At 45.2% G+C, this 23,034-nt stretch overlaps 2 protein-coding genes across 4 annotated transcripts in view; both read right to left on the reverse strand.

Moving 5' to 3' along the window:
- Positions 1-23,034, reverse strand: part of MDN1 (midasin AAA ATPase 1) — a 175,711-nt gene that overhangs the window by 31,718 nt on the left and 120,959 nt on the right. For all 3 annotated transcript variants that reach the window (XM_065590185.1, XM_065590184.1, XM_065590183.1), the window contains 14 exons: positions 22,860-22,969; positions 15,909-16,608; positions 14,006-14,167; positions 12,650-12,923; positions 11,489-11,724; positions 9,837-9,932; positions 9,477-9,571; positions 8,849-8,973; positions 5,869-6,018; positions 5,495-5,604; positions 4,984-5,057; positions 4,561-4,756; positions 1,713-1,873; positions 1,424-1,569 (listed from right to left, as the gene is read on the reverse strand). In XM_065590185.1, the coding sequence (XP_065446257.1) occupies positions 1,424-1,569; positions 1,713-1,873; positions 4,561-4,756; positions 4,984-5,057; positions 5,495-5,604; positions 5,869-6,018; positions 8,849-8,973; positions 9,477-9,571; positions 9,837-9,932; positions 11,489-11,724; positions 12,650-12,923; positions 14,006-14,167; positions 15,909-16,608; positions 22,860-22,969 (2,635 nt within the window). The remainder of the gene's footprint in view (positions 1-1,423; positions 1,570-1,712; positions 1,874-4,560; positions 4,757-4,983; positions 5,058-5,494; positions 5,605-5,868; positions 6,019-8,848; positions 8,974-9,476; positions 9,572-9,836; positions 9,933-11,488; positions 11,725-12,649; positions 12,924-14,005; positions 14,168-15,908; positions 16,609-22,859; positions 22,970-23,034) is intronic.
- Positions 19,328-21,868, reverse strand: LOC135982626 (uncharacterized). The gene is made up of 2 exons (XM_065590188.1): positions 20,892-21,868; positions 19,328-19,897 (listed from the first exon to the last, which is right to left on the reverse strand). Exons 1-2 carry the CDS (start codon positions 21,466-21,468, stop codon positions 19,422-19,424), a joined length of 1,053 nt encoding a protein of 350 aa, XP_065446260.1. The 5' UTR covers positions 21,469-21,868; the 3' UTR covers positions 19,328-19,421.

Consider the following 23,034-nt stretch of genomic DNA (forward strand, 5'->3'; position numbering starts at 1 on the left):
AAAAGAAGAACAGGAGTACTTGTGGCACCTTAGAGACTAACAAATTTATTAGAGCATAAGCTTTCGTGGACTACAGCCCACTTCTTCGGATGCATTTAATGCTTTTCACTTGCCTTCTGACCTGAACCTTTACGGTGCACTTTAGTGACTCAATAGGGTCACACTTTCAAGGTTCTCTCTGTAACTATAAGGCCTAGGAACTTAACTTTTTTTAAATGAAAGTTGAGAATCTCACCTAACCACATGCCTCCAGAAGCTGGGGCTTTAAAAAGAGACACCAAATAATAGAAGACTCATGATAAAATACACAAGAGTTAGCCACACTGTGACTTGCAAACCTATGTTTCTGGCTAGAGATTGGTAGAATAGGGATAAGGGAAAAAGAAAAGGTTTAAAGAAAATGTTGACAACAGCCATCCATTGTGGCCTATTACAAAGTATTTAAAGTTTACCACACATAGTCACATGTAAGACAAAAAAAGCCTAAAGTGTCAGGCCATTAAACTGGGCAATCAGCTTCTACCAGTCAGTCAGTCAGTCTATAAAGTCACTTACTGTAAACACAATTACTCAGCCAAGAGATGGGCAAGAGAGACTTGGGTAGGATGTAAGGCTGGGGAAAAGCTGAGATTTAAAAAAGCTTCAGGAAGTTGCTGAGAAGGCTGCTGGGGCCTGAGGGCCAGTAAAACAACGACCAAGCTAAGAGAGGCCACAGAGAAGCACTGAGAAGTATTTGCTTGTGTGGAGGTTACATATTTTGTTAATTTCAGTGACCCAGGACAGCTTATGAAAATGAGTCAATATGACAAGAATGGAAACAGTGCTGGACCAGTAGCTTTGGAGCTCTCCATTTATCTTTAAAACTTCCTACACTACCTTTCTAACATGCCTTAGCTTGTTCTTAAGGGACAAGAACCCTTGTTCCCCAGGCAAGCAGTTCAGCCTTCATGTTCATTCCTTCCTTAGCTTCTCTACCAATACTAGCCACTGAAATGTAGACCCTTGTTCACTAGGGATGAGACTGGAATCACCAACTCATTTCACATTAGCTTTGAATCAGTGAATGGATATGAGCTACGGAGTCCCATCCCACTTCTAAATTAGGACAGTGGCCCCTGGCTAAATATTCTAAATAAATGCTTTGAAATAGAGATCATATTGCATATAATGTAATGCAACACAATTGAATGGAAAGACTGTTCTAATAATCCTGACTGACACCAAAATATTGACCTACATGAAGCTTTGATTCATAAATCCAAAACAGTTCAATACAGGTTTACATGCTCATGAAAACAATATGCACGATGCCTCAATTTGGAGAAAGAAACTGGTATCACTCAATGTGTGTGTTTATTAGCAAAAGTATTCTATCCTACATCTTCTGAATTTTTAACCCAATCACATTTAAAGTAAATCTCACCTGTTTTAGTAAGGCTTTTGAAGAGATCTGATAAGGCCCGTTGTTTCTGCATAAGAATATGTTTGACCTCTGACTTCTGCTTTTCCTTATCTGCAGCCTGATTAACTGTTAAATTCTGCAGTTCAAGCACAGAGACAATGATATCACCTGTATGGGAGACAGTAGAAGGAGAGAGACTTGGAACCTCAACATGCATAAACTAATTATGGAAAGGATCTATATACATAGCTGATTAAGAAAATGCTCTTAGATTTTTTTTGGTCAGGTAGTCATGTGTTTCCAATACTCCCCTGTAAACTGCTCAAGACTCTCCACCCGGTCTAGAAATGAGTTCTTCTTCATAAGAGTTGCACACAACATCTTCATTCGCTTTGTGAGCTTGGGCAAACGACACTGAAGAGATTCTGTATCAAACATAACTCCACCATAGCATTCTTCTGAGAGCACAGTCTGTGAAAATGGAAGAAATCAGCATCCATATCAACATACAGCTCCACGTGGATCATAGCTAAGGCTAAGATTATGTCACAGAGTCTGTCTTCTCCATAACATTTTCCACTTCAACCCCGGGGTGGCATGACTGGAGCTGTCAGCCAGAGGGGGCCCTGGAGCCCTGAGGGTGATGGGGGCCCCTCAGCTACCATAGGCGGTGGGGACCCCCAGAGCTCTGAGCCATTGTGGGCGGTGGGGAAACTTGAAGCTTTCAGCCACCGGAGACCCAGAGCTCCAAGCCACTGGCTTCAGAACTCTCAGTTGTCGCAGATGGCAGGGGGGACCCTAATTCTGAGCCACTGGTCCTGGAGCTCTGAGCCACCGGTCCTGGAGCTCTGAGCCACCATAGGGGGTGGGGGCCCTTGCAGCTCCCAGCCACTGTGGGTGCTGGGGGGACCCCAGAGCTGTCAGCCGCAGTGGGTGCTGGACTCCCCTTCCTTGCCCAGGGTTCCAGGAGCAATGGATTCTTCCTAAAAGTTGGGGGGGTCACTAGGCTCACCCCCTCTGTAGCCCCACCCCTTCCCCCCCAAGGCCCCACCCAGGCTAGAGCTGGGCTGGGGAGCCTGGTCCCCTCCACCTGCCCAGAGTGGGGGGCCCCGAGAGCAGCCCCCGGCCCGTGTCCCCAGCCCAGGGCAGGTACAGGATCCACACCTCCCCACAGCTGCCCACGCAGCTCTTAACCTGACCTCGCTCCAGCTTGGCCTGGGGGAAGGGCCTCAGGAGCCAAACAGCCGGGTCATGGTAAGAGCCACCCAGGCAGCTGTGAGGAGCCACGGACCCTCCGTCTGCCCTGGAAGGGGATCCAGGACAGAGGTGGGGGCTGCTCTTGGGCTCTCCCACCATGGGCAGGTGGAACATGTGGCTCCCCACAGCTGCCCAGGCTCCCTGGGCTTCTCTTACCTGGACTGGGCTCCAGCTTCCAGCCTGGATTGGGGGAGAGGGGCAGGCGGCCACGCCCATTCACTTTCAAAACTGGGAGGGCCATGGCCCCTTGCCCCACCCTCCCAGCTCAGCCCCATTGTGTCAGTTACTTTTAGTAAAAGTCAGGGACAGGTCACAGGCTTTCATTAATTTTTTTTTATTGCCTGTGACCAGTCTGTGATTTTTACTAAAAATATCCATGACAAAATCTTAGCCTTAATCATAGCAACTTGCTGTAAACCAATACTAAAGCTCCACATACAGCTGAAACCCAAAACATTTTATATCTAGTCAGCATATAATTCAAAAGTCTTGTGGCTTAATCAAAATACTGAGTTCAATTTCATGTTTTGTCCACACCAACACTTGGGGTAAGTAGCAATATAAATCTCAGTTTCTCAATCCACAAGACAGGGATAACCATACTTATTTACCCCCACACTGAAAGACTGAAAGGTTTAATTGGTATCTGCAAACAGCTTTAAAGATACTCAGATGGAGGCTAATAGTTAACTACAAAGTAGCATAATTATAAACCACAGAGTGTCCGGAGTTATCCCCTGGGCTGGTTAACAGTTATTCCTCAGGGCTTTCTCAACTCGCTTATCGCTTGCTGTGGTTGTTTCATTCTTTCCAGGACAGAATTATCTGCATCATTAAACTCATAAAACGAGCTAATAGTTGATAATCAGCAACAGTATGTTTCTATTGCAAGGAATACAATAACGTAAAAGTGACCACGTTAGAATTGTATCAGATCCCCTCTCAGATTGCCATACTGAAGTAAAAATGCAAGGACAGAGAAAAAAAAAAAATCAAACACTCTCCCAGTGTGAAGAAATCAAACAGAATCCAGGAAACTGCAAAATGGGAATATCTGAGCCAATTTAATCCAAGCTAATATTCTCGGGAATTTCAGTAAGATTTTATTTATTAATTTTATGTATTTATTTATTATATAAATTTATTAATCCTTAAAACACTAATACTTCAATGGAAACATGAATTTGTTTCAGAATGTAAACTGGATAACTTGCCCTCTTGGCTGGATTATATGCTAATAGAATTTAGAGCTGAATCCAGGAAGGCTAAGAGTTATCAATTTATTTGAATCAGAAATCCTCCTCCTCCTCACCTAATACCATAGCCCTTTCAGACAGAAAGGCAAAATAAGCCATCTTCCCTGTCACTGTTATTGTATTGACTAGGTAGGTAAAAGACCACCACAGCCAATGCCTGAGTACCCGGAGATAATGTACACATCCACTAACAGATCTTAACTTGAATATAGATTACTCTGCATGGCAAAGCTTACTGTGCAATACTGACGCTAAGCATATTCATTGCATTCCCTCCCTCTTGACCCACCATTTTATCACACAAATCACAACTGAAAGACAAAAGATATACACCTCTACCCCGATATAATGCTGTCCTCAGGACCCCAAAAATCTTACCGCATTATAGGTGAAATCACGTTATATCGAACTTGCTTTGATCTGCTGGAGCGTGCAGCCCCACCCCCCCAGAGAGGTGCTTTACCGCGTTATATCCGAATTCGTGTTATATCGGGGTAGAGGTGTACTTTAAAAAAACTTTGACAACACCCAAAGAAGAGACTTTTGGCACTGACTTGTGCAGAAAGTCATATAAAAACAAAATCGACATTCAAATCAGAATGCAGAACATATCCTGCTTGTAATTAGAATAAGAAGTGCAGATACCTGGGCAGCATCTGTTCTAGCAGACAAAGTTTTTCTTAGTATGCTGTTTAACCTTTGAACTTTAGTCTCTTTGTTCTCAGACTCTTCCTGCCTCTCCAAGCAGTCTAGCGCTTCTTCTTTATCACTCTCAACCAGCGCAGGTCGACAGGGCTCCTTCAGAACAGATTCAAACTTCTTCATGAATTTAAAGAGGGTCCTAATTACCACAGAAAAACACAAGATTATCAAACGTTCTTTTCTTGAAGTTTTCTTATCTTCTGAGAGCAGACATGGTTCTATGGTACAAATGAAATCCCAGTGATGTAACAAGCTCAGTGCTGCACAGAATCCAACTAGTAGGAAGTTAGAAATACAGTATGTGCATATACAGTCTACCACACTGGATCCCAAAATGGTCCCTTTCTTCTGAAATTTCCATGTTACCTGTGTGTCTTCTCCACGGACTGTTTTATAGCCCAGAAGCTGACATCATTCCATTTAGAAATTTTCACAAATGCCTGTAATAGAAGAGAAACTGCTAATGAAATATTCCTTAAAAACACAATGCAGTATTTGCATTTAAAAGCAATCACAAAAAAAAAAAAGGGTGTGTTAAGATGAGCTGACAGCCCCAAATAACAAGGCATTCATGTTCACCTTCTGCTAGTGTACACATTTGTGCTTGAAGCGTTGCACAGACAACGTGGTTAGATCCATATGGGCCTCATCACTCTGCAGTAATCTCTCTGGTTAAGTGGAACTGACTAACTCCAGACAAAAACTGCAACCAACCCTCCCACGCAGCTAATTTTCACACAAGGTGGAGTGTGAGGAAGGCTTCCATAGGAATTTCAGTAACCAGTAGAACTATTCAGTACAGTTCAAACAATGACACCTGCTTCACTGTTCCTTTGGACAATTCAGCCCATTGTCTGAGGAAAGCTTCTATTCTTACCTTAAGTTCTTTTTCTATAGGCTGACGAAGTTCAGTTATCCTGGCCTGTACACATTCTGCAAACTGCTTGTAATAATTGTATAGGTTCCAAAGAATGCTGCACAGCATGTCTGGAAGAGAACAGAGCTGTAACAACAAGCTTCTTTCAAAGATAACATTTTCTTCACTATCAACATCCATCTCTTTGGATTCATGAAACCCAGCAATACGGATAGAAACACTATGAAAGCAGGGCAGCAGGCACTACAGTAAGTGAGCTGTATATTGCACCTGTGGACTCTTGTAATCAATTTCCAGTGTCTGGAATCATGGATAGTTTATTGCTCTAAAGAGCAAGTTATAGCCCCATTTACAAATGATAAAAAAGTACTTACCCTTTCCTTCTACTTGAGGCATTAGCAGGACATGACAGTGGAAAACCAACAGTGCTTGAAGTCGTGTATGAAATTCCCCCAAGGTAGATCCTTCAATAAAAGCTTGCAGTGTGTGGACCAGCACTGTTAAGCTCAGCTGCTCATTGGTTTCTGTGATTTCATCAGGGTGGGATTTTAAGGAAGAAAAAAGAAAATTCCAACTGAACATTTTCATTTGGCTGCTACAATCCGTATTGTGAGAGAGTCCAAATCAGGATCTGGCTTCCTCAGGCTAGTTTCTGTTAGGGCTGTCGATTAATTGCAGTTAACTCACACGATTAACTCAAAAAAGGGAATCACGATTAAAAAAATTAATCGCGATTAATTGTAGGTTTAATCGCACTTTTAAACAATAGTATACCAGTTGAAATTTATTAAATATTTTGGATGTTTTTCTACATTTTCGTCTATATTGTATTCTGTGTTACAACTGAAACAAAGGGTATATTATTTTTTATTATAAATATTTGCACTGTAAAAATGATAAAATAAATAGTATTTTTCAATTCACCTCATACAAGTACTGTAGTATAATCTCTGTCATGAAAGTGCAACTTAGAAATGTAGATTTTTGTTTGTCATATAACTGTACTCAAAAACAAAACAATGTAAAATGTTAGAGCCTACAAGTCCACTCAGTCCTATTTCTTGTTCAGCCAATCGCCAAGACAAATAAGTTTGTTTACATTTATGGGAGATATGCTGCCCTCTTATTTACGTCACCAGAAAGTGAGAACAGGCATTTGCATGACACTTTTCTAGCCGACATTACAAGGTATTCATGTGCCATATATTCTAACCATTTGTATGCCCCTTCATGCTTCGGCCACCATTCCAGAGGACATGCTTCCATGCTGATAACACTCGTTAAAAAAATATGCGTTAATTACATTTGTGAATGAACTCCTTGGGAGAGAATTGTATGTCACCTGCTCTGTTTTACCCACATTCTGCATATATTTCATGATATAGCAGTTTCGGCTGATGACCCAGCACATGTTCATTTTAAGAACACTTTCACCGCAGATTTGAGAAAACGCAAAGAAGGTACCAATGTGAGATTTCTAAAGATAGCTACAGCACTCGACCCAAGGTTTAAGAATCTGAAGTGCCTTCCAAAATCTGAGAGGGACAATGCTTGCGGAGCATGCTTTCAGAAGTCTTAAAAGAGCAGCAATCCGATGCAGAAACTACAGAACCCGAACCACCAAAAAAGAAAATCAACCTTCTGCTGGTGGCATCTGACTCAGATGATGAACATGAACATGCTTTGGATTGTTATCGAGCAGAACCCATCATCAACATGGACACATGCCCCCTGGAATGGTGGTTGAAGCATGAAGGGACATATGAATCTTTAGTACATCTGGCACATAAATATGTTGCGACGCTGGTTAAAACAGTGCCATGCGAATGCGTGTTCTCACTTTCAGGTGACACTGTAAATAAGAAGCGGGCAGCATTATCTCCTGTAAATGTAAACAAACTTGTTTGTCTGAGCGACTGGCTGAACAAGAAGACAAATTGAGTGGATTTGCAGGCTCTAAAATTTTACATTATTTTATTTTTGAATGCTTTTTTTTTTTTTTTTTACATAATTCTACATTTGTAAATTCAACTTTCATTATAAAGAGATTGCACTACAGTATTTGTACTGGTGAATTTAAAAATACTATTTCTTTTGTTTTTTTACAGTGCAAATATTTGTAATAAAAATAAATATAAAGTGAGCACTGTACGCTTTATATTTTGTGTTATAATTGAAATTAATATATTTCAAAATGTAGAAAACATCCAACAATATTTAAATAAATGGTATTCTATTGTTTAACAATGTGATTAATTTTGATTAATCTTTTAAATCGCTTGACAGCCCTAGTTTCTGTATGAACCCAGGGAGAGATATTCGCTGTCCTGAAAAAACTTGCATTCTAATTTGAAACAACCCTCAACAATAGAAGGGAAAGAGGAAGCTGAGTGGTAATGAGTTCATATGATTGCAGAGGCCAGGTACATGCACAACTTGATGGTTCCAAATCATTTTTTATTTTTCATCTTTATGAATAAAATAATTCTCAACCATCCCAGACTACCTCACAATCTAGAGATCATCAATTGTTCAGTTCCTTGTAAGCTTCATAGCAAGGGTGGGTCTCAGACAAATTTGAAAGTGCTAAGGATAATGGCTTAATGGAACCAGTATCGGGAGAGTATGTGGGGTGGCGGTAGGGAGAAGCAAAACCACTTTTCTGACTGAAAAAAAATCAAGAGCTTGTTTTGAACAGTCCTAGAATCAATACAGCTGAGCTTGAATGGTAAATTCGGCATGAAAATATCCCTCTTTAAGGAGGGGAGTCCTTCCCTGCTGCAGAGGAAGTTACTTTTGCAGTTTTAGAGAATTGCATGCTGAGCATGTGCAGCTGTTTTACACTAAGCCTGTAAAGTAGACATCTGAGGACAGTTGCTGTGCATGCTATGTGATGAAATAACTGAAGTGTGCAGAGCCAGAGGGCACTTTGTATGGTGTGCAGAAGAGAACTCAGTTTATGAGCTCAACCTGCCTTCTGTGGCTGCAGAGAAAGACTCCCTCCCGCAGACCCCCCAGCTTAAAAATACCACTTAGTGTGATATATGATTGCTGAAGTTCTATTTCTAACCGGTCATTTATCACAGGCATTTTAGCAGCAGCAGAACTGGGAAGGTGCCTGTACTAGAGAGTGGAGTACACATTCCTATGAGATGTGTACTTAAGTGGCAGAAATAAATATGCAATACACATTGTATTTGAGTAACAGTAAGTATGTGAACATGTACATTATTATAGCACATTCACCAAAGGGAGCAGGAATTAAGGTTGTGTGGTATTTTCTGTTTAAGTGCTTAACTGTGCACCCTTAATTGATGGAGCTGTATTATACATTCTTAGCAGGACAATAGTTACCTTCTGTGCTCCCCTCAGTTTGCTCTTGCATGTACTTTTCAATCATCTGATGGATTGAGAACCAGTGCTTTGTGGATTTTTCTGTGTGCCGCTTCATAGTATTGTCCAGACTAACCGACCAGCAGCTGGAAACAGGTGGGGGAGGGAAAGCAAGGTAATTATTTATATACTTAAGACTCTAAAGTAGGGTGAACATTTGTTATTCCTTATCTCTGTCAAAATTAGGATTATTTTCAAGCAGAAAACTGAGTGTGTAAGTAAGAGATTACATAACAGGCAAAACTAACCACTTAAGTTCACAACTTAAGTTCACTACCACCTGAAGAAGAACAACCAATGCCATCACTGGCATCAGGGCTTAGGTATTTTGCCAGTCAGGGCTGGAAATATTTTTTGACCACCCTGTTCCCCAGAATGGCCGAGCAAACACCAAACAACCCCCAACCGACAACAATGTGGCACTCAAGGCAACAACCCTGACTAGCATGGTGGCAGACAATAGGAAAACATGATCCACATTCAGGCTTCTGAAGATACTGCATTAAAACTAAGAGCTTAAGATATGGAGACAATGGTGCATGACACTCAAGAAAGAAATGACAAACAGTAGGGAACTGACAATTCTTACTTTAACTCCAGTCTACGCCACTGGATGATCAACTGAGTGACCAAATCAAGATGTCTCCGCAAAGACAAAGCTCGACTTGCATTCTCCTCCCAGTCCTGAAAGAGAGAAATTCCTCTTTATGGAAGACGAGAACTCGCATGAGAGAAAGAGGCATTAAGCATGACAGAACATTCCCCCTCCCTTACCACACAGGCTCATGTCCCATGTATTTGTGACTAGCACTGGATTTCACAAAAAGCTCTACGTTGGTTTTATTATAGAACCAACACTTAGGTCACTGTCTCTTGCCACAGCCAACGATTTTACTTGCAGGTGAGCTATTAACTTGAGAAATTAAAATGGTTTCCTTTCCCCTCTTACCTGTGACTTTGCAAGCAAAATCTCTAAGCCATTCAGGAACTTTGAGAGAGGACTGGAGAGTGGGAAGCTACGGATTCTGTCCATCACAACCAATAGCTGCAACAAGAAATACATAAGTGACAGATGGAGTTTCCAACTCAGGGTAGTTGGTCAACCCACATGCAACACTTGAGTTTGAGCTAATCTACATTCAAACAACATGAGTGCTCCCCTTCTTTGGAAAAGAGAAAACCTTTTTATTTTAAAATGGCCTCTCCATTTTAGGATTTAGACCAGGGAAAGCCAATATTACACAACACATAAAAGCATCACACACGGCCCAAATATAAGAGCTTCAGCCAACATTAGTGCTTATGGCACTTTGCATCACTCTTCAGTGAACAGAATGGACTAGCTCCAGAGGGAGTCGCATCAAATCCTACCAAAGTGAAGCATTAGAGAAAGGAGAAGACCCTCACTGTTGAATAGAAGTTACTCTGGAAAACCTGGAGCCTTAAATGAGCTTATAATGAAAAAACATTGTCTTACAAGTCATTAGAATGAACTTTGAGTGTTTGGGATCTGTAAAACACAGCATATTACCTTTACATTTGAATTGAAGATAGCACATGTGTTTACATGAGCAAACTTATCAATGTTATGCAATTGGATCATGTTGCTGACAGGTAGCTAACAAGCTACAAAATTATCTTAATTTACAAGGATATTACTATATTATTACTGTAAAAAATAATTATTTCATAACTACTAAATAATTAGATTCTGATGTGTATATACAAACCTGATGAGGTTCAACAAGGACAAGTGCAGAGTCCTGCACTTAGGACGGAAGAATCCCATGCACTGCTACAGACTAGGGACCGAATGGCTAGGTAGCAGTTCTGCAGAAAAGGACCTAGGGGTCACAGTGGACGAGAAGCTGGATATGAGTCAACAGTGTGCTCTTGCTGCCATGAAGGCTAACAGCATTTTGGGCTGTATAAGTAGGGGCATTGCCAGCAGATCGAGGGACGTGATCGTTCCCCTTTATTCGACATTGGTGAGGCCTCATCTGGAATACTGTGTCCAGTTTTGGGCCCCACACTACAAGAAGGATGTGGAAAAATTGGAAAGAGTCCAGCGGAGGGCAACAAAAATGATTAGGGGTCTGGAGCACATGACTTATGAGGAGAGGCTGAGGGAACTGGGATTGTTTAGTCTCCAGAAGAGAAGAATGAGGGGGGATTTGATAGCAGCCTTCAACTACCTGAAGGGGGGTTCCAAAGAGGATGGAGCTCGGCTGTTCTCAGTGGTGGCAGATGACAGAACAAGGAGCAATGGTCTCAAGTTGCAGTTGGGGAGGTCCAGGTTGGATATTAGGAAAAACTATTTCACTAGGAGGGTGGTGAAACACTGGAATGCGTTACCTAGGGAGGTGGTGGAGTCTCCTTCCTTGGAGGTTTTTAAGGCCCGGCTTGACAAAGCCCTGGCTGGGATGATTTAGCTGGGAATTGGTCCTGCTTTGAGCAGGGGTTGGACTAGATGACCTCTTGAGGTCCCTTCCAACTCTGATATTCTATGATTCTATGATAAACACACACACACTGGGGTGCATTACACAGACACCCCCGCCCACACCCGTTTACCTTGAAAGTTTACTGTAATGCTCTCACCTGCATGAGTGCAGGGTGTTCAGGCCATTCTTGCAGTAACCTGTTTACTTCTTTAGTGAAGTTATCAAGTACAGGCTGGCATTGTCGAACTTGCTGAATATTTGGGTGCTGGTAAAAGTCATACGGGCCATCTTGTTGTATGATGAGATCTGAAGTCACTTCCTCAAAAAGTGTATTGTGGAGAAGTGTGCCAACTAAAAGCTGGCTGCCAAGAAGATAATCATTCATTTCAGCACCTAAGAAGCCAAAAAGGAAGAACTCATACATTTTGTGATCACTTTTTCATTCACCAGAAACCTACATGTTTCTTTGTATGCCTAGAACATTATTCAAAACCTTAAGACATTGTATATTTTTCAAGTATGAGAATGTTTGAAGTATGAAGCAATGAAGTGTGAATGCAGAAGGAAAAGGCTTAAAAATTCAGGTCGGTTGTTTAACCAGATCTCTGAACAGCAATAAGTTAGCCTGATCTACAGCATGCTCCAAAAATGGTTTGTGGTTGAATGGACAGAGTGGCAGGTAAGTAAGCAGTTCTACTCTGAGAAGTGATTAAGATCATATCCTGGAGAGTCATGTATTATTGTTATAATTATTTCCATATCAAACATGTTCAATTTGCAAGTAAAGTCAATGTCCTCCCCCTCCACCCCTTTATTTCTAGCCCCGCAAACTCAGTTTAGGAAAGGAAAAATCAAGCTAGGTTTTCTTTCTTCCTTCTTCTGGTAATTAAAGGCTTTCCAATCCAAATTAAACCCACAGGGAAATCTATGAAACCCCACTGTCTTTAACAGGGCTACACAGATGCAAGAGATTGGAATGTCAACAGTTCTGAATCACAGACGGAATAGGATCCAGCTCACTCTTTCTAATTGGCTCCACATGGCTGAAATGTGGAATGAAAAAAGGCTGTAAAAATCTGACAAAGAATTCAGAAGATATGATTCTGAATACACACAGGGAACAGGTCTATTAGAAGGTGCCATTTTTAAGTGATCACTTTTCAGGGCAGAGGCATGATTAGCATCTTAGACAATGCCAGGTAAACATTGGTCTAAGACAAAGTATATTTAATCTGAAACAACTGCAGGTAAAGCTTAAGCATGAACAACAACCTTAAGAATTAAAATGGTATGCCTGAAGTACGACTAACAGCCTTACCTATCAAGGGATAGAAATGTGCCACTAGAGAAGCACCAGTCTGATAGCAGGAAAGAAATGCACTGAAATAATGTTTAGCTTGAAGTGGGGGCAGGCTCTGTTGATACCACAGGGACCGTGCGAAGTTTAGGCACAACTGCTGATGAATCATCATCACTGTTTGCATTGAACTCTGGGATAAGAGAGTTATTTCAGTGGCTACTAAATCCTCTGAGTCATCTTCATTTTCCATTTTTTCCTCTAGACTTGCCTGAGCTGTGATATCTTCAAAGTCCTGTAAGTCACATTAAAATAATAGTTAACTTTACCCTGCCTGTATGCTACATTTACTATTTGTATTGTACTAGTAACCAAAGGCCCCCTGTGCTAGGCACAGGTAGCAATGTTTACTGTCCAATCTAAAAAGAGACAAGTGACCATAACAATGGGCTTGTCTTCACAGGGGCAGCAGGTCTAGACAAGACCCGCTAAACTGATGGAAGAGCGCTTTCTGGTTGACCCCAGTACTCCTGCTCCCCGAGAAGAGTACGGGAAGTCGACTGGAGAGCGTCTCCCGTTGACGCAGCACAGTGAAGACACCGGGGTAAGTCGACCTAAGCTACATCAACTCCAGTGTGAAGACACGCCCAATGAGAGAGAGAAGAGGAAGAGAGAAACAGTAAGAACATAGTTACACAGGCTAGCTACGTGCATAATCTGGTGACTTCAAACAATTTCTTTTAAGAGGGGAAATAGGAGGTATTCTCTTTGGCAGACCCTTCAGCTTCAGCAGGTTTTACCAGATCACCATCAAGTTCTAGCATCTTACTATTGCATGATAAGTGTTCTTACTACATTTAGGAACTGCCTATAAAGTTTATTCATCTGAACAACAGTAGACATTGGCTAAGTCTACACTACAGCCTATGTCGGCATAATTTATGTCCCTCAGAATTATGTGTTATTATGCGAATAAACCAGCCCCCAAAGCAACATAAGTTACACTGACATAAGCTTCTCTAGCCAACAGAGCTTCTGATGTTCGTGGAGGTGGTTTTATTATGTTGACAGGAGAGCTCTCTCCTGTCGGCACACAGCATCTTCACCAGATGCACTGCAGTAGCACAGCTGAATCAGTACAGCTGCGCCGCTGCAGCGCTGAATGTGTAGACATGGCCATTAAATCCAAAGACGACTGTCCACAAACTAAAAAGAACAAAATTTTTTTAACAGTACACACAGAGTGCGCCATTATCTCAAAATCCTTCTCGCATTCTTCTCCTGGAGAAGAGAGAAACTGATTCATTTCTCCCTATGAAAGAAGTTAGTTTTTTAAAACTGTACAATGCATCTTTCCATAAAATATTATTCTTCTACCTTCTCATATAGAGGGAATCTCCTCCTAAATTCTCTCTCTTCCTCCTCTTCCTCACTTCGCCCTGTTCCATGGCTCTTACTCCTGTATCTGTACAGACGGGTTTCTTGCTCCTCCTGCTCCTGGGTGCAGCGCTCCTGTTCATCCCATTCGTTTATAATTGCCTGAGAAACCAGAAAACTGTGAGAATTCTTCAGAAATTATAACACACACACACAAACCCCACTTGCCTCAGCACTGAGGCAATGTCTTTGTTTTTCACAGTATGCAATATTATTACGTGTGTCTAGGGCCGGCTCCAGGCACCAGCAAAGGAAGCAGGTGCCTGGGGCGGCCAAAAGAAAGGGGTGGCAGTCCATCCGTTGTTGAGGCGGCATGTCCCGGTCTGCGGTGGCAATTCGGCAGCGGCAACTCAATCGCTCCACTTCAGTCTTCGGCGGCAATTGGCGGCAGATCCTTCACTCACTCTCTTCCTCTTCGGTGGCACTTTGGCGGCAGCTCAATTGGGTTTTTCTTTTTTTTTTTTTTTCCTTCACTGCTTGGGGTGGCAAAAAAGCTGGAGCCGGCCCTGCGTGTGTCCAAACCATGCTGAGTGAACACTGCAGTAACATTTCACTTGTAAATTCCTGGAACACCACACCTATGACAACTGTATGAAAAAGATCATGCAAACATGGGCCAAATCCTATAGTTAGGGCCCTACCAAATTCACCGCCATGAAAAACATGTCACAGGCCATAAAAAATCAGCCCCCCTCCATGAAATCTAGCTATTAGAGGGGAAGGGCAGGGCAGGGCTGGGGGCGCCCCAGCCGGGGGCTCCTACTCTGCCCCGGACTCCAGCTGCTAGTCACAGCTAGGCTGGGGAGGGATAGGACTTACTCTTCCCCTGGTCCGCCGGGGCGGGTAGATCAGAGCCACCTCCAGAAGCAGTGCAGAAACAGCCCCAGAGCTTCCTGCAGCTGTGGGAGGTATCTGGAGGTGGGTCTGATCTCCCCAGGAGAGCAGCCGTGCAAGGGAAAAGCAAGTTCTGTTCCTCCCCATCCCAGCCAGGAGTCAGGCTTGTGGCTTCCGCCCCACTGCTCCTATCGGGGCTCAAGGCGCCCAGGCTTGTGGCTTAAACTCCAGCAACTCCTGCCAGGGCTCCCACCCTGCGGCTTCTGCCAGGGCTTGGGGCGTCCATTTTTCCAGGGGGTCCTCAAATTGGCCAGGGCCCGTGGGCCCATGCGCTAATCCTCCGCTGGCCAGGACTAGCAGCTAGGAGCCTCCAGCTAGAGCGCTCCCAGCAGCATGGGGGAGATCGGACCCACCTCCACGAGACTCCTCTGGGCTGCAGGAAGCTCTGTGGCTCTGAAGGCAGCACAGCAGTAAGGATGGCAATCCCACAACCCTCCTACAACAGTTTTGCAAGCCCCCCACTCCAACCCCATTTGGGTCAGGACTCCCACGATTACAACACAGTGAGATTTCAAATGTGAACATCTGAAAATGTGAAATTGACTTATTTTCAAATCCTGTGGCTATGAAATTGACCAGAATGGACCGTGAATTTGATAGCACCCTACCTATAGTCCTTACTGAATCCCTTTTCAGAGGAAACCCCTCCTCCCCCCCCCCCAACTGAAATGAAAGGTAGTTTTTCATGGAGTAAGTTTGGTAGGATTTGGTGTTATGTCTGAATATATCTGAACCATAGTGAATTAAACATAAGTACCATTTTTAATTCTATGAAAAAATTGCTACTGTTGCTTTTGACAGAGTATGGAATGTTGTGTTACTCTGGAAGGTTATTCTGGTTCAGCAGGAGAGACCCATATCTAGGCATCACTGTTGAAAGCAAAGCTACACTGTACCTCTGGCATTTGGCTTTTAGAAATATTTATTCCATTTACTCAGGAGACTTTACCTGACACAGATGCCTGAAAAGCTGCAGAGATTTCTGGTCCAGCTCTCCCTTTGACAATACATGGCATCGAAGATACAATAAGGCATTCACTAGCAGCTGTTCCTGAGTCGGGTATGAACTCTGAACCCCTTCACCAAACTCTCCTTCAGAGCGTTTCAGAGATAACTTTTTAAGGCCACAGAGGATGTTCATAGATTGCACTGAGCATAAAGTATCCGCATGTGCAAGGTAAGTGGGGAAGGTGGGACTAACAGAAGGAAATGCCAACAAAGAAGTAACAAGGGTGTCAAGTTTGGCTGGACAGACAATACTGTTGAGTGTTGTATAAACTTCAGAGGCCACTAGTCTCATGCCATGCTGCAGCTGTAAAATGGCAGCTTGCAGTGGGATGACAGCATCAGGGTACAAAGCATATTCTTCTGCCAAGTGTTTTCTAAATTGATGGTGAGATTGCTGCCAGGATGCTTCTTCGTTTAGCATGTTCTGTGCTGCCTGGAGCGACTTGGGCCTATTTCCACGAAGGAACTGTAGAAGGCGGGCTAAGAGATCCTGGACTGTGGAAATTTGTGCAATGCTGGTGACATATTGGTGAACCTCCTGGTATAAGCAGTCATATGGGGGGACTTGGGGTCTGAAGGCCTGTTTTCTGGAAAGATTTCCTATTTGTTCCTTCAGCTGTTGAATTCTTTGGGGTAGAAATCTATTAGGAAATAAAAATATTGACCAATTTTAGAAGCATATTATAAACATAAGTATCCCATTAGGGTGCACAATAAGACTACAGTCTATGTATCACCTATGCAATGTGATATTTCCTAACAGACAGCACTACTGAAAGTGCCTTATGAAGCTCAGCCATTTAGAACTGGCTCTAATTCTAACTTCTAATAACGAATTGTCAAAGCAATCTGTGTGTGCTGAAATGAGATCAGGAACTCTCGTTAACAGTGGAAAATTGTGAACAACGACTGCATGCTGGAGTTTGATCCAATCTCTTGCATACAGAAGACTCCAAAAAAGTGCAAAAGGAGAGTTGCCTCTTGCCCATTAAAATTTCTTCCCCAGTTACTCAGCTTAAGAAACACAAATTCTAGGAGTATCAGGCCTTGTCTACACTACAAGAGTAGTTCGATTTTACTTGCATCGAATTTTTGTAATCGATATTGCAAAGTCGAGCGTGTGTGTCCACACTAAGGACAGTAATTCGACTTTGTGCGTCCACACTAACGGTGATAGCGTCGACATTCGAAGCGGTGCACTGTGGTCAGCTATCCCACAGTTCCCGCAGTCCCCTCTGCCCATTGGAATTCTGGGTGTAGCCGGCAATGCCTTCTGGGTAACAAAATGAGTCGAGGGTGCTTTTGGGAAACTGTCGTCATCCGTCCATCACTCCCGCCCTCCCTCCCTGAAAGCGCCGGCGGGAAAACAGTTCGCGCGCTTTTCCAGTCATTGACAGCGCGGACGCCACTGTACTCCGAGCATGGAGCCCGCTGCGACCATCGCTGCAGTTGTGGCCGCTCTCAACGTCTCGCAGCTTATCATAAAGGTTTCCCTGAGGCAGATGCAGAAAAGTCAGGCAAGGAGGCTACGGCACCGCGGTGATGTCCTGAAGTCTGAGAGTAGCACAGACCTGTCAGAAAGCAGGCGACCCAGCGCCGAGGACATCACAGTGGCAATGGGTCATGTTGATGCCGTGGAACGGCGATTCTGGGCACGGGAGACAAGCACTGAGTGGTGGGACCGCATAGTGCTGCAGGTCTGGGATGAATCCCAGTGGCTGCGAAACTTTCGCATGCGGAAGGGAACTTTCCTGGAACTTTGTGAGTTGCTGTCCCCTGCCCTGAAGCGCAGTGACACCCGGTTGCGAGCTGCACTGAGTGTACAGAAGCGAGTGGCCATAGCCCTGTGGAAGCTTGCAACGCCAGACAGCTACCGGTCAGTCGCGAACCAGTTTGGGGTGGGCAAATCTACCGTGGGGGTTGTTGTGATGCAAGTAGCCAAGGCAATCGTTGATGTACTGCTGCCAAAGGTAGTGACCCTGGGAAACGTGGAGGCGATCATAGATGGTTTCGCAGCGATGGGATTCCCAAACTGCGGTGGGGCCATAGATGGAACTCACATCCCTATCCTGGCACCGGACCACCAGGCCACCCAGTACATTAACCGAAAGGGCTACTTTTCCATGGTGCTGCAAGCACTGGTGGACCACAGGGGACGTTTTACCAACATCTACGTGGGATGGCCGGGCAAGGTTCATGACGCTCGTGTTTTCAGGAACTCTGGTCTGTTTAGACGGCTGCAACAAGGTATTTACTTCCCGGACCACAAAATAACTGTTGGGGATGTGGAGATGCCTATAGTCATCCTCGGGGACCCAGCCTACCCGCTAATGCCCTGGCTCATGAAGCCCTATACTGGCGCCCTGGACACTGAAAAAGAACTCTTCAACTACCGGCTGAGCAAGTGCAGAATGGTGGTGGAGTGTGCTTTTGGCCGTCTCAAGGGGAGATGGAGAAGCTTACTGACTCGCTGTGATCTCAGCGAAACCAATATCCCCATTGTTATAGCAGCTTGCTGTGTGCTCCACAATCTCTGTGAGAGCAAGGGGGAGACCTTTCTGGCGGGGTGGGAGGTTGAGGAAAATAGCCTGGCTGGTGATTACTCACAGCCAGACAGCCGGGCGATTAGAAGAGACCAGCGGGAAGCGCTGTGCATCCGGGAGGCTTTGAAAGCAAAGTTCCTGAGTGAGCAGGGTAACCTGTGATTTTATAGTTTGTGTACTGAGAAGCTAAACCTGCCCCCGTTTCTTTACCCAGGTAATGTTGACTATCCTATCCAGTTACATACCCCCTTCACCCCCCCTCCAACACACGTGTCGAAATAAAAATAGTTCTACTTTGTTAAAGCACACCGTTTTCTTTAATACTGTTTTAGCGGGAATTTTTTAAAACTGGGACGCAGACTGTGGTGCGGGGCGGGTCTAGTGTTGTGATGCGAATGCAGCTTCTAAACTCAAGGATTGACAGGCTCCGCTGCGGTGGGATGCTTGTTTCAACGGAGCCTGTCACCCCTCCTGATCGGGACTGTGTGTATGGGAGGTCTATTTGACTTTGTGGCAGGGGGAGGACGGTTACAGATCCCATGCTGTGTGGCTCTGTGATCCTGTCTAAGGACCGGCGCTTAAGATCTGTAACTGCCCTCCCCCGCCACAAAGTCACAGAGCAACCCACCCCCCCCAACATTACATCAAAACAACCTCCCAGACTAACCGGGGCAACTAGTCACTGCATCACTGCACTGTGTATGTGCCCTGCTGCTGTGCCTGCCCCCGACTATGTACCCTGCCAAAGGAGACTGTCCTGTCCAATTTCCAACCCCCTTTCCCCTCCTCCTCCAAAAGAACATGATTGAAACAGTAGTTAACAGAAACGAATTTTTTATTATCAACTACACATGGCATTGGGAGGTGAAACTTGGACGTGGGCTTGTGTCAGGCGGGAAGGAAAGAACTTTTCAAATTTTGGGAAATGAGAGCCTTCTGCTACTAGAGCTCTCTGCAGGGGTGGAGTGAGAGTTAGCAGGGACTCTGCCGCCTCTCCTTCTTTGCACTTTGGGTGAGGTGGGTATGGGACTTGGTGGCGGGGGAGGGCGGTTAGAGATGGACTGCAGCGGGGCTCTGTCCTCCTGCCTCCGTTCCTGCAGAACATCCACAAGGCGCCGGAGCGTGTCCGTTTGCTCCCTCAGTAGTCCAAGCAGCGTTTGAGTCGCCTGCTGGTCTTCCTGCCGCCACCTCTCCTCCCGATCCATGTTGGCTTGGTGCATTCGGGTCAAGTTCTCCCGCCACTGGGTCTGCTGTGCTGCCTGGGCTTGGGAAGAGGCCATAAGCTCAGAGAACATGTCCTCCCGTGTCCTCTTCTTCCTACGCCTAATCCGCGCTAGCCTCTGGGAGTGTGATTCCAGGCTAGGTTGTGAGACAGTCGCAGACGGGGCTGTGGAAATGGGAAAAAGGGAGTGAATTCCTCTGAAAGATAAATGTAGTTGTGAACAAAGAACATAGTCTTTCTCTGTGAACAAGACCATGCACAGCACCTTTCACATGCGCACTCAGCACAAGGTCGAATTCTCGGCCTTCGCATTCTGTGCCTGGGGTCTTGAACAGCACATTTGAGAAGCGAGGCAGCACAACGGAATTTCTGTTGCAGGCAGACATGGTAAGCCGTACACTTGTGGCAGTTTAAAACTTTTATATTACCACTGGCCTCATTTCACATTTAAATCAATGTCAGTCCCTGCTGCCAGCAATCCGGCAAGCGGGAACTCTGCCCCTGTCCCACCCCCTCGCGGCTGTCCCCGGGAATGATCCCTTTCGGCTGCCCCTCTCCCGCCTCCACCGCGTGGCTGCAAACCAGCGGTGACAGTTCTGTAAAGGAACGGGAAAGCAGTCCCAACACTAACATTCCCCTACCTAATTAAAAGCAGGTCACCATGGCCGACATCACCCTGATGAGGATCTCCGAGAGCGACAAAGAGAGAATGCTCCGGGAAAGCCTCCAAAGACCAGGGCCGTATGCCGCCCTGCTGTGCAGAGCAATGATCCCCGAGTACCTGATAATCTCGTGGCGCGGCAACGTGTCGTACTTCGGAGGACCCAATAAGGCCGCTCTCCCCAAGAACCTCATGCAACGGCTTTCAAGTTACCTCCAGGAGAGCTTCATCGAGATGTCCCAGGAGGATTACTGCTCTATCCCCGCACATATAGACCGCATTTTACTGTAGCTGCAGTAGCAGGGAATACACAGTAGAGCGGCTTGTGCAGGACAATCACTGAAAACCGGACATTGCTAGATTTCTTTTCAAAACTTGCACTGCCCCTTACTAAACCGTTAAGCGCCTAGGGCACACTAATCATGAACAACCCATTCTTTTAATTGTTAATATTCCTGTTTTGTTAAAAATAAATGTTTAGATGTTTACAACACTTACTGGCTGATCCTTCACCAGATTCTGTGTCCGGGGTAATGGCTGGGGACGCTTCGTAGGGGATCTCTGTAAGGGTGATGAAGAGATCCTGGCTGTCGGGGAAATCAGCGTTGTGAGAGCTGCCAACTGCCTCGCCCTCCTCATCTCCTTCCTCATCTTCCCCGTCCCCTAACATGTCTGAGGAACCGGCCGTGGACAGTATCCCATCCTCAGAGTCCACGGTCACTGGTGGGGTAGTGGTGGCGGCAGCACCGAGGATGGAATGCAGTGCCTCGTAGAAACGGGATGTCTGGGGATGGGATCCGGAGCGTCCGTTTGCCTCTTTGGTCTTCTGGTAGCCTTGTCTCAGCTCCTTGATTTTCACGCGGCACTGCGTTGCATCCCGGCTGTATCCTCTCTCTGCCATGTCTTTAGAGATCTTCTCGTAGATCTTTGCATTCCTTCTTTTGGATCGCAGCTCGGAAAGCACGGACTCATCGCCCCACACAGCGATGAGATCCAAGACTTCACGATCAGTCCATGCTGGGGCTCTCTTTCTATTCCCAGACTGCACGGCCATCACTGCTGGAGAGCTCTGCATCGTTGCCAGTGCTGCTGTGCTCGCCACGATGTCCAGACAGGAAATGAGATTCAAACTGGCCAGACAGGAAAAGGAATTCAAATTCAAATTTTCCCGGGGCTTTTCCTGTGTGGCTGGTCAGAGCATCCGAGCTCGCACTGCTGTCCAGAGCGTCAACAGAGTGGTGCACTGTGGGATAGCTCCCGGAGCTATTAGCGTCGATTTCCATCCACACCTAGCCTAATTCGACATGGCCATGTCGAATTTAGCGCTACTCCCCTCGTCGGGGAGGAGTACAGAAGTCGAATTAAAGAGACCTCTATGTCGAACTAAATAGCATCGCAGTGTGGACGGGTGCAGGGTTAATTCGATTTAACGGCGCTAACTTCGACATAAACGCCTAGTGTAGACCAGGCCTTAGAGTGCTTCACACCAGTATAAAGGTTCCTCACACTGGCATAACTTATTCCTCTGCCCATATAGAGGTATACGGCATCTTTATATTGGTATAACTGCATCCACACTCGGGGGTTGTACTACTTAAATTATACCAGTGTAGTTAAAGACATACCCTAAGGGCGTGTCTAGACATAAGTTGTATGTCTACACTCCATCTGGGAAGTGTGATTCCTAGTGTGGGTAGACAGACTTGTGCTAGCTTGCAGTGTGGACGTTGCAATATGGGTGGCAGCTTGGGCTAGCCATCTGAGCTTGGCCCCCGGGGGGTTGGATGGGCTCAGACACTTATTTTTAGCATGCTAGTTTGAACTGAGCTAGTGCAAGTCTGCTGGGAATCATACCTCCCAGACACAGTGACCCACCATGAGCGATCACCAGCTTAAGTTAGGCATTTGTGCTCCTCTAAATAGTTTCTCTACATGCCTTTACTATCCTGATATGCAAGTCTTTGTCCCGGAATCAACTATACCAGAGATCTCCAAACTGTGGGGCACGCCTCCCTAGGGGGGGCACGGAGGAACATTTGGGGGATGGGGGGGAGGGGGCAGTGGGCCTGGGCCAGCCCCCAAGGAGGGCAGGGAGGGAGCACCACCCAGCCCCATCCCACCTGCAGCTCTGCTCCAGCCCCACCCCCAGCCGTGGCCCCGACTCTGCACTCAGACAGGGGCCGGCTGCCAGTCCCCACCACGGCCCAGCTGTGGCTCCGATCTTGCCCCCAGTCTCACTCCCTGGCCGTGGCTTTGTTCCCAGCATTGCTCCCGGCCTCATAACCACCCCCAGCTATGGCCCCAGCCTCAAGCTATACAAACACAAAATTATTTCTAAAAAAGCAATACAAACAACATTACAATGCAATGGAAGAAATCCAAACCACGTAAGCAGGTGAGACTCCCAAAGAATATCGCTGGCCTCTCCCAATCATCAACAAAATAGTTAAGTTCTTCTCCCATTACCTGATATGGGGATGAGTGAAACTGATAATTGCTTCATCTTCAAGATCTTTTCCTGTATGTAATTGCGCTGACAGATTCAGTGTCTTCCATTTACACTGCAGGTGGTGTAACTAGTAAAGAACAATTTAAACAATTTTATGGTTTTCTTTTAGGTAGCACACAAAGTAAACCTTTC

The sequence above is a fragment of the Chrysemys picta genome, chromosome 3 (assembly GCF_011386835.1).
Source record: "Chrysemys picta bellii isolate R12L10 chromosome 3, ASM1138683v2, whole genome shotgun sequence".
Lineage (NCBI taxonomy): Eukaryota > Metazoa > Chordata > Testudines > Emydidae > Chrysemys > Chrysemys picta.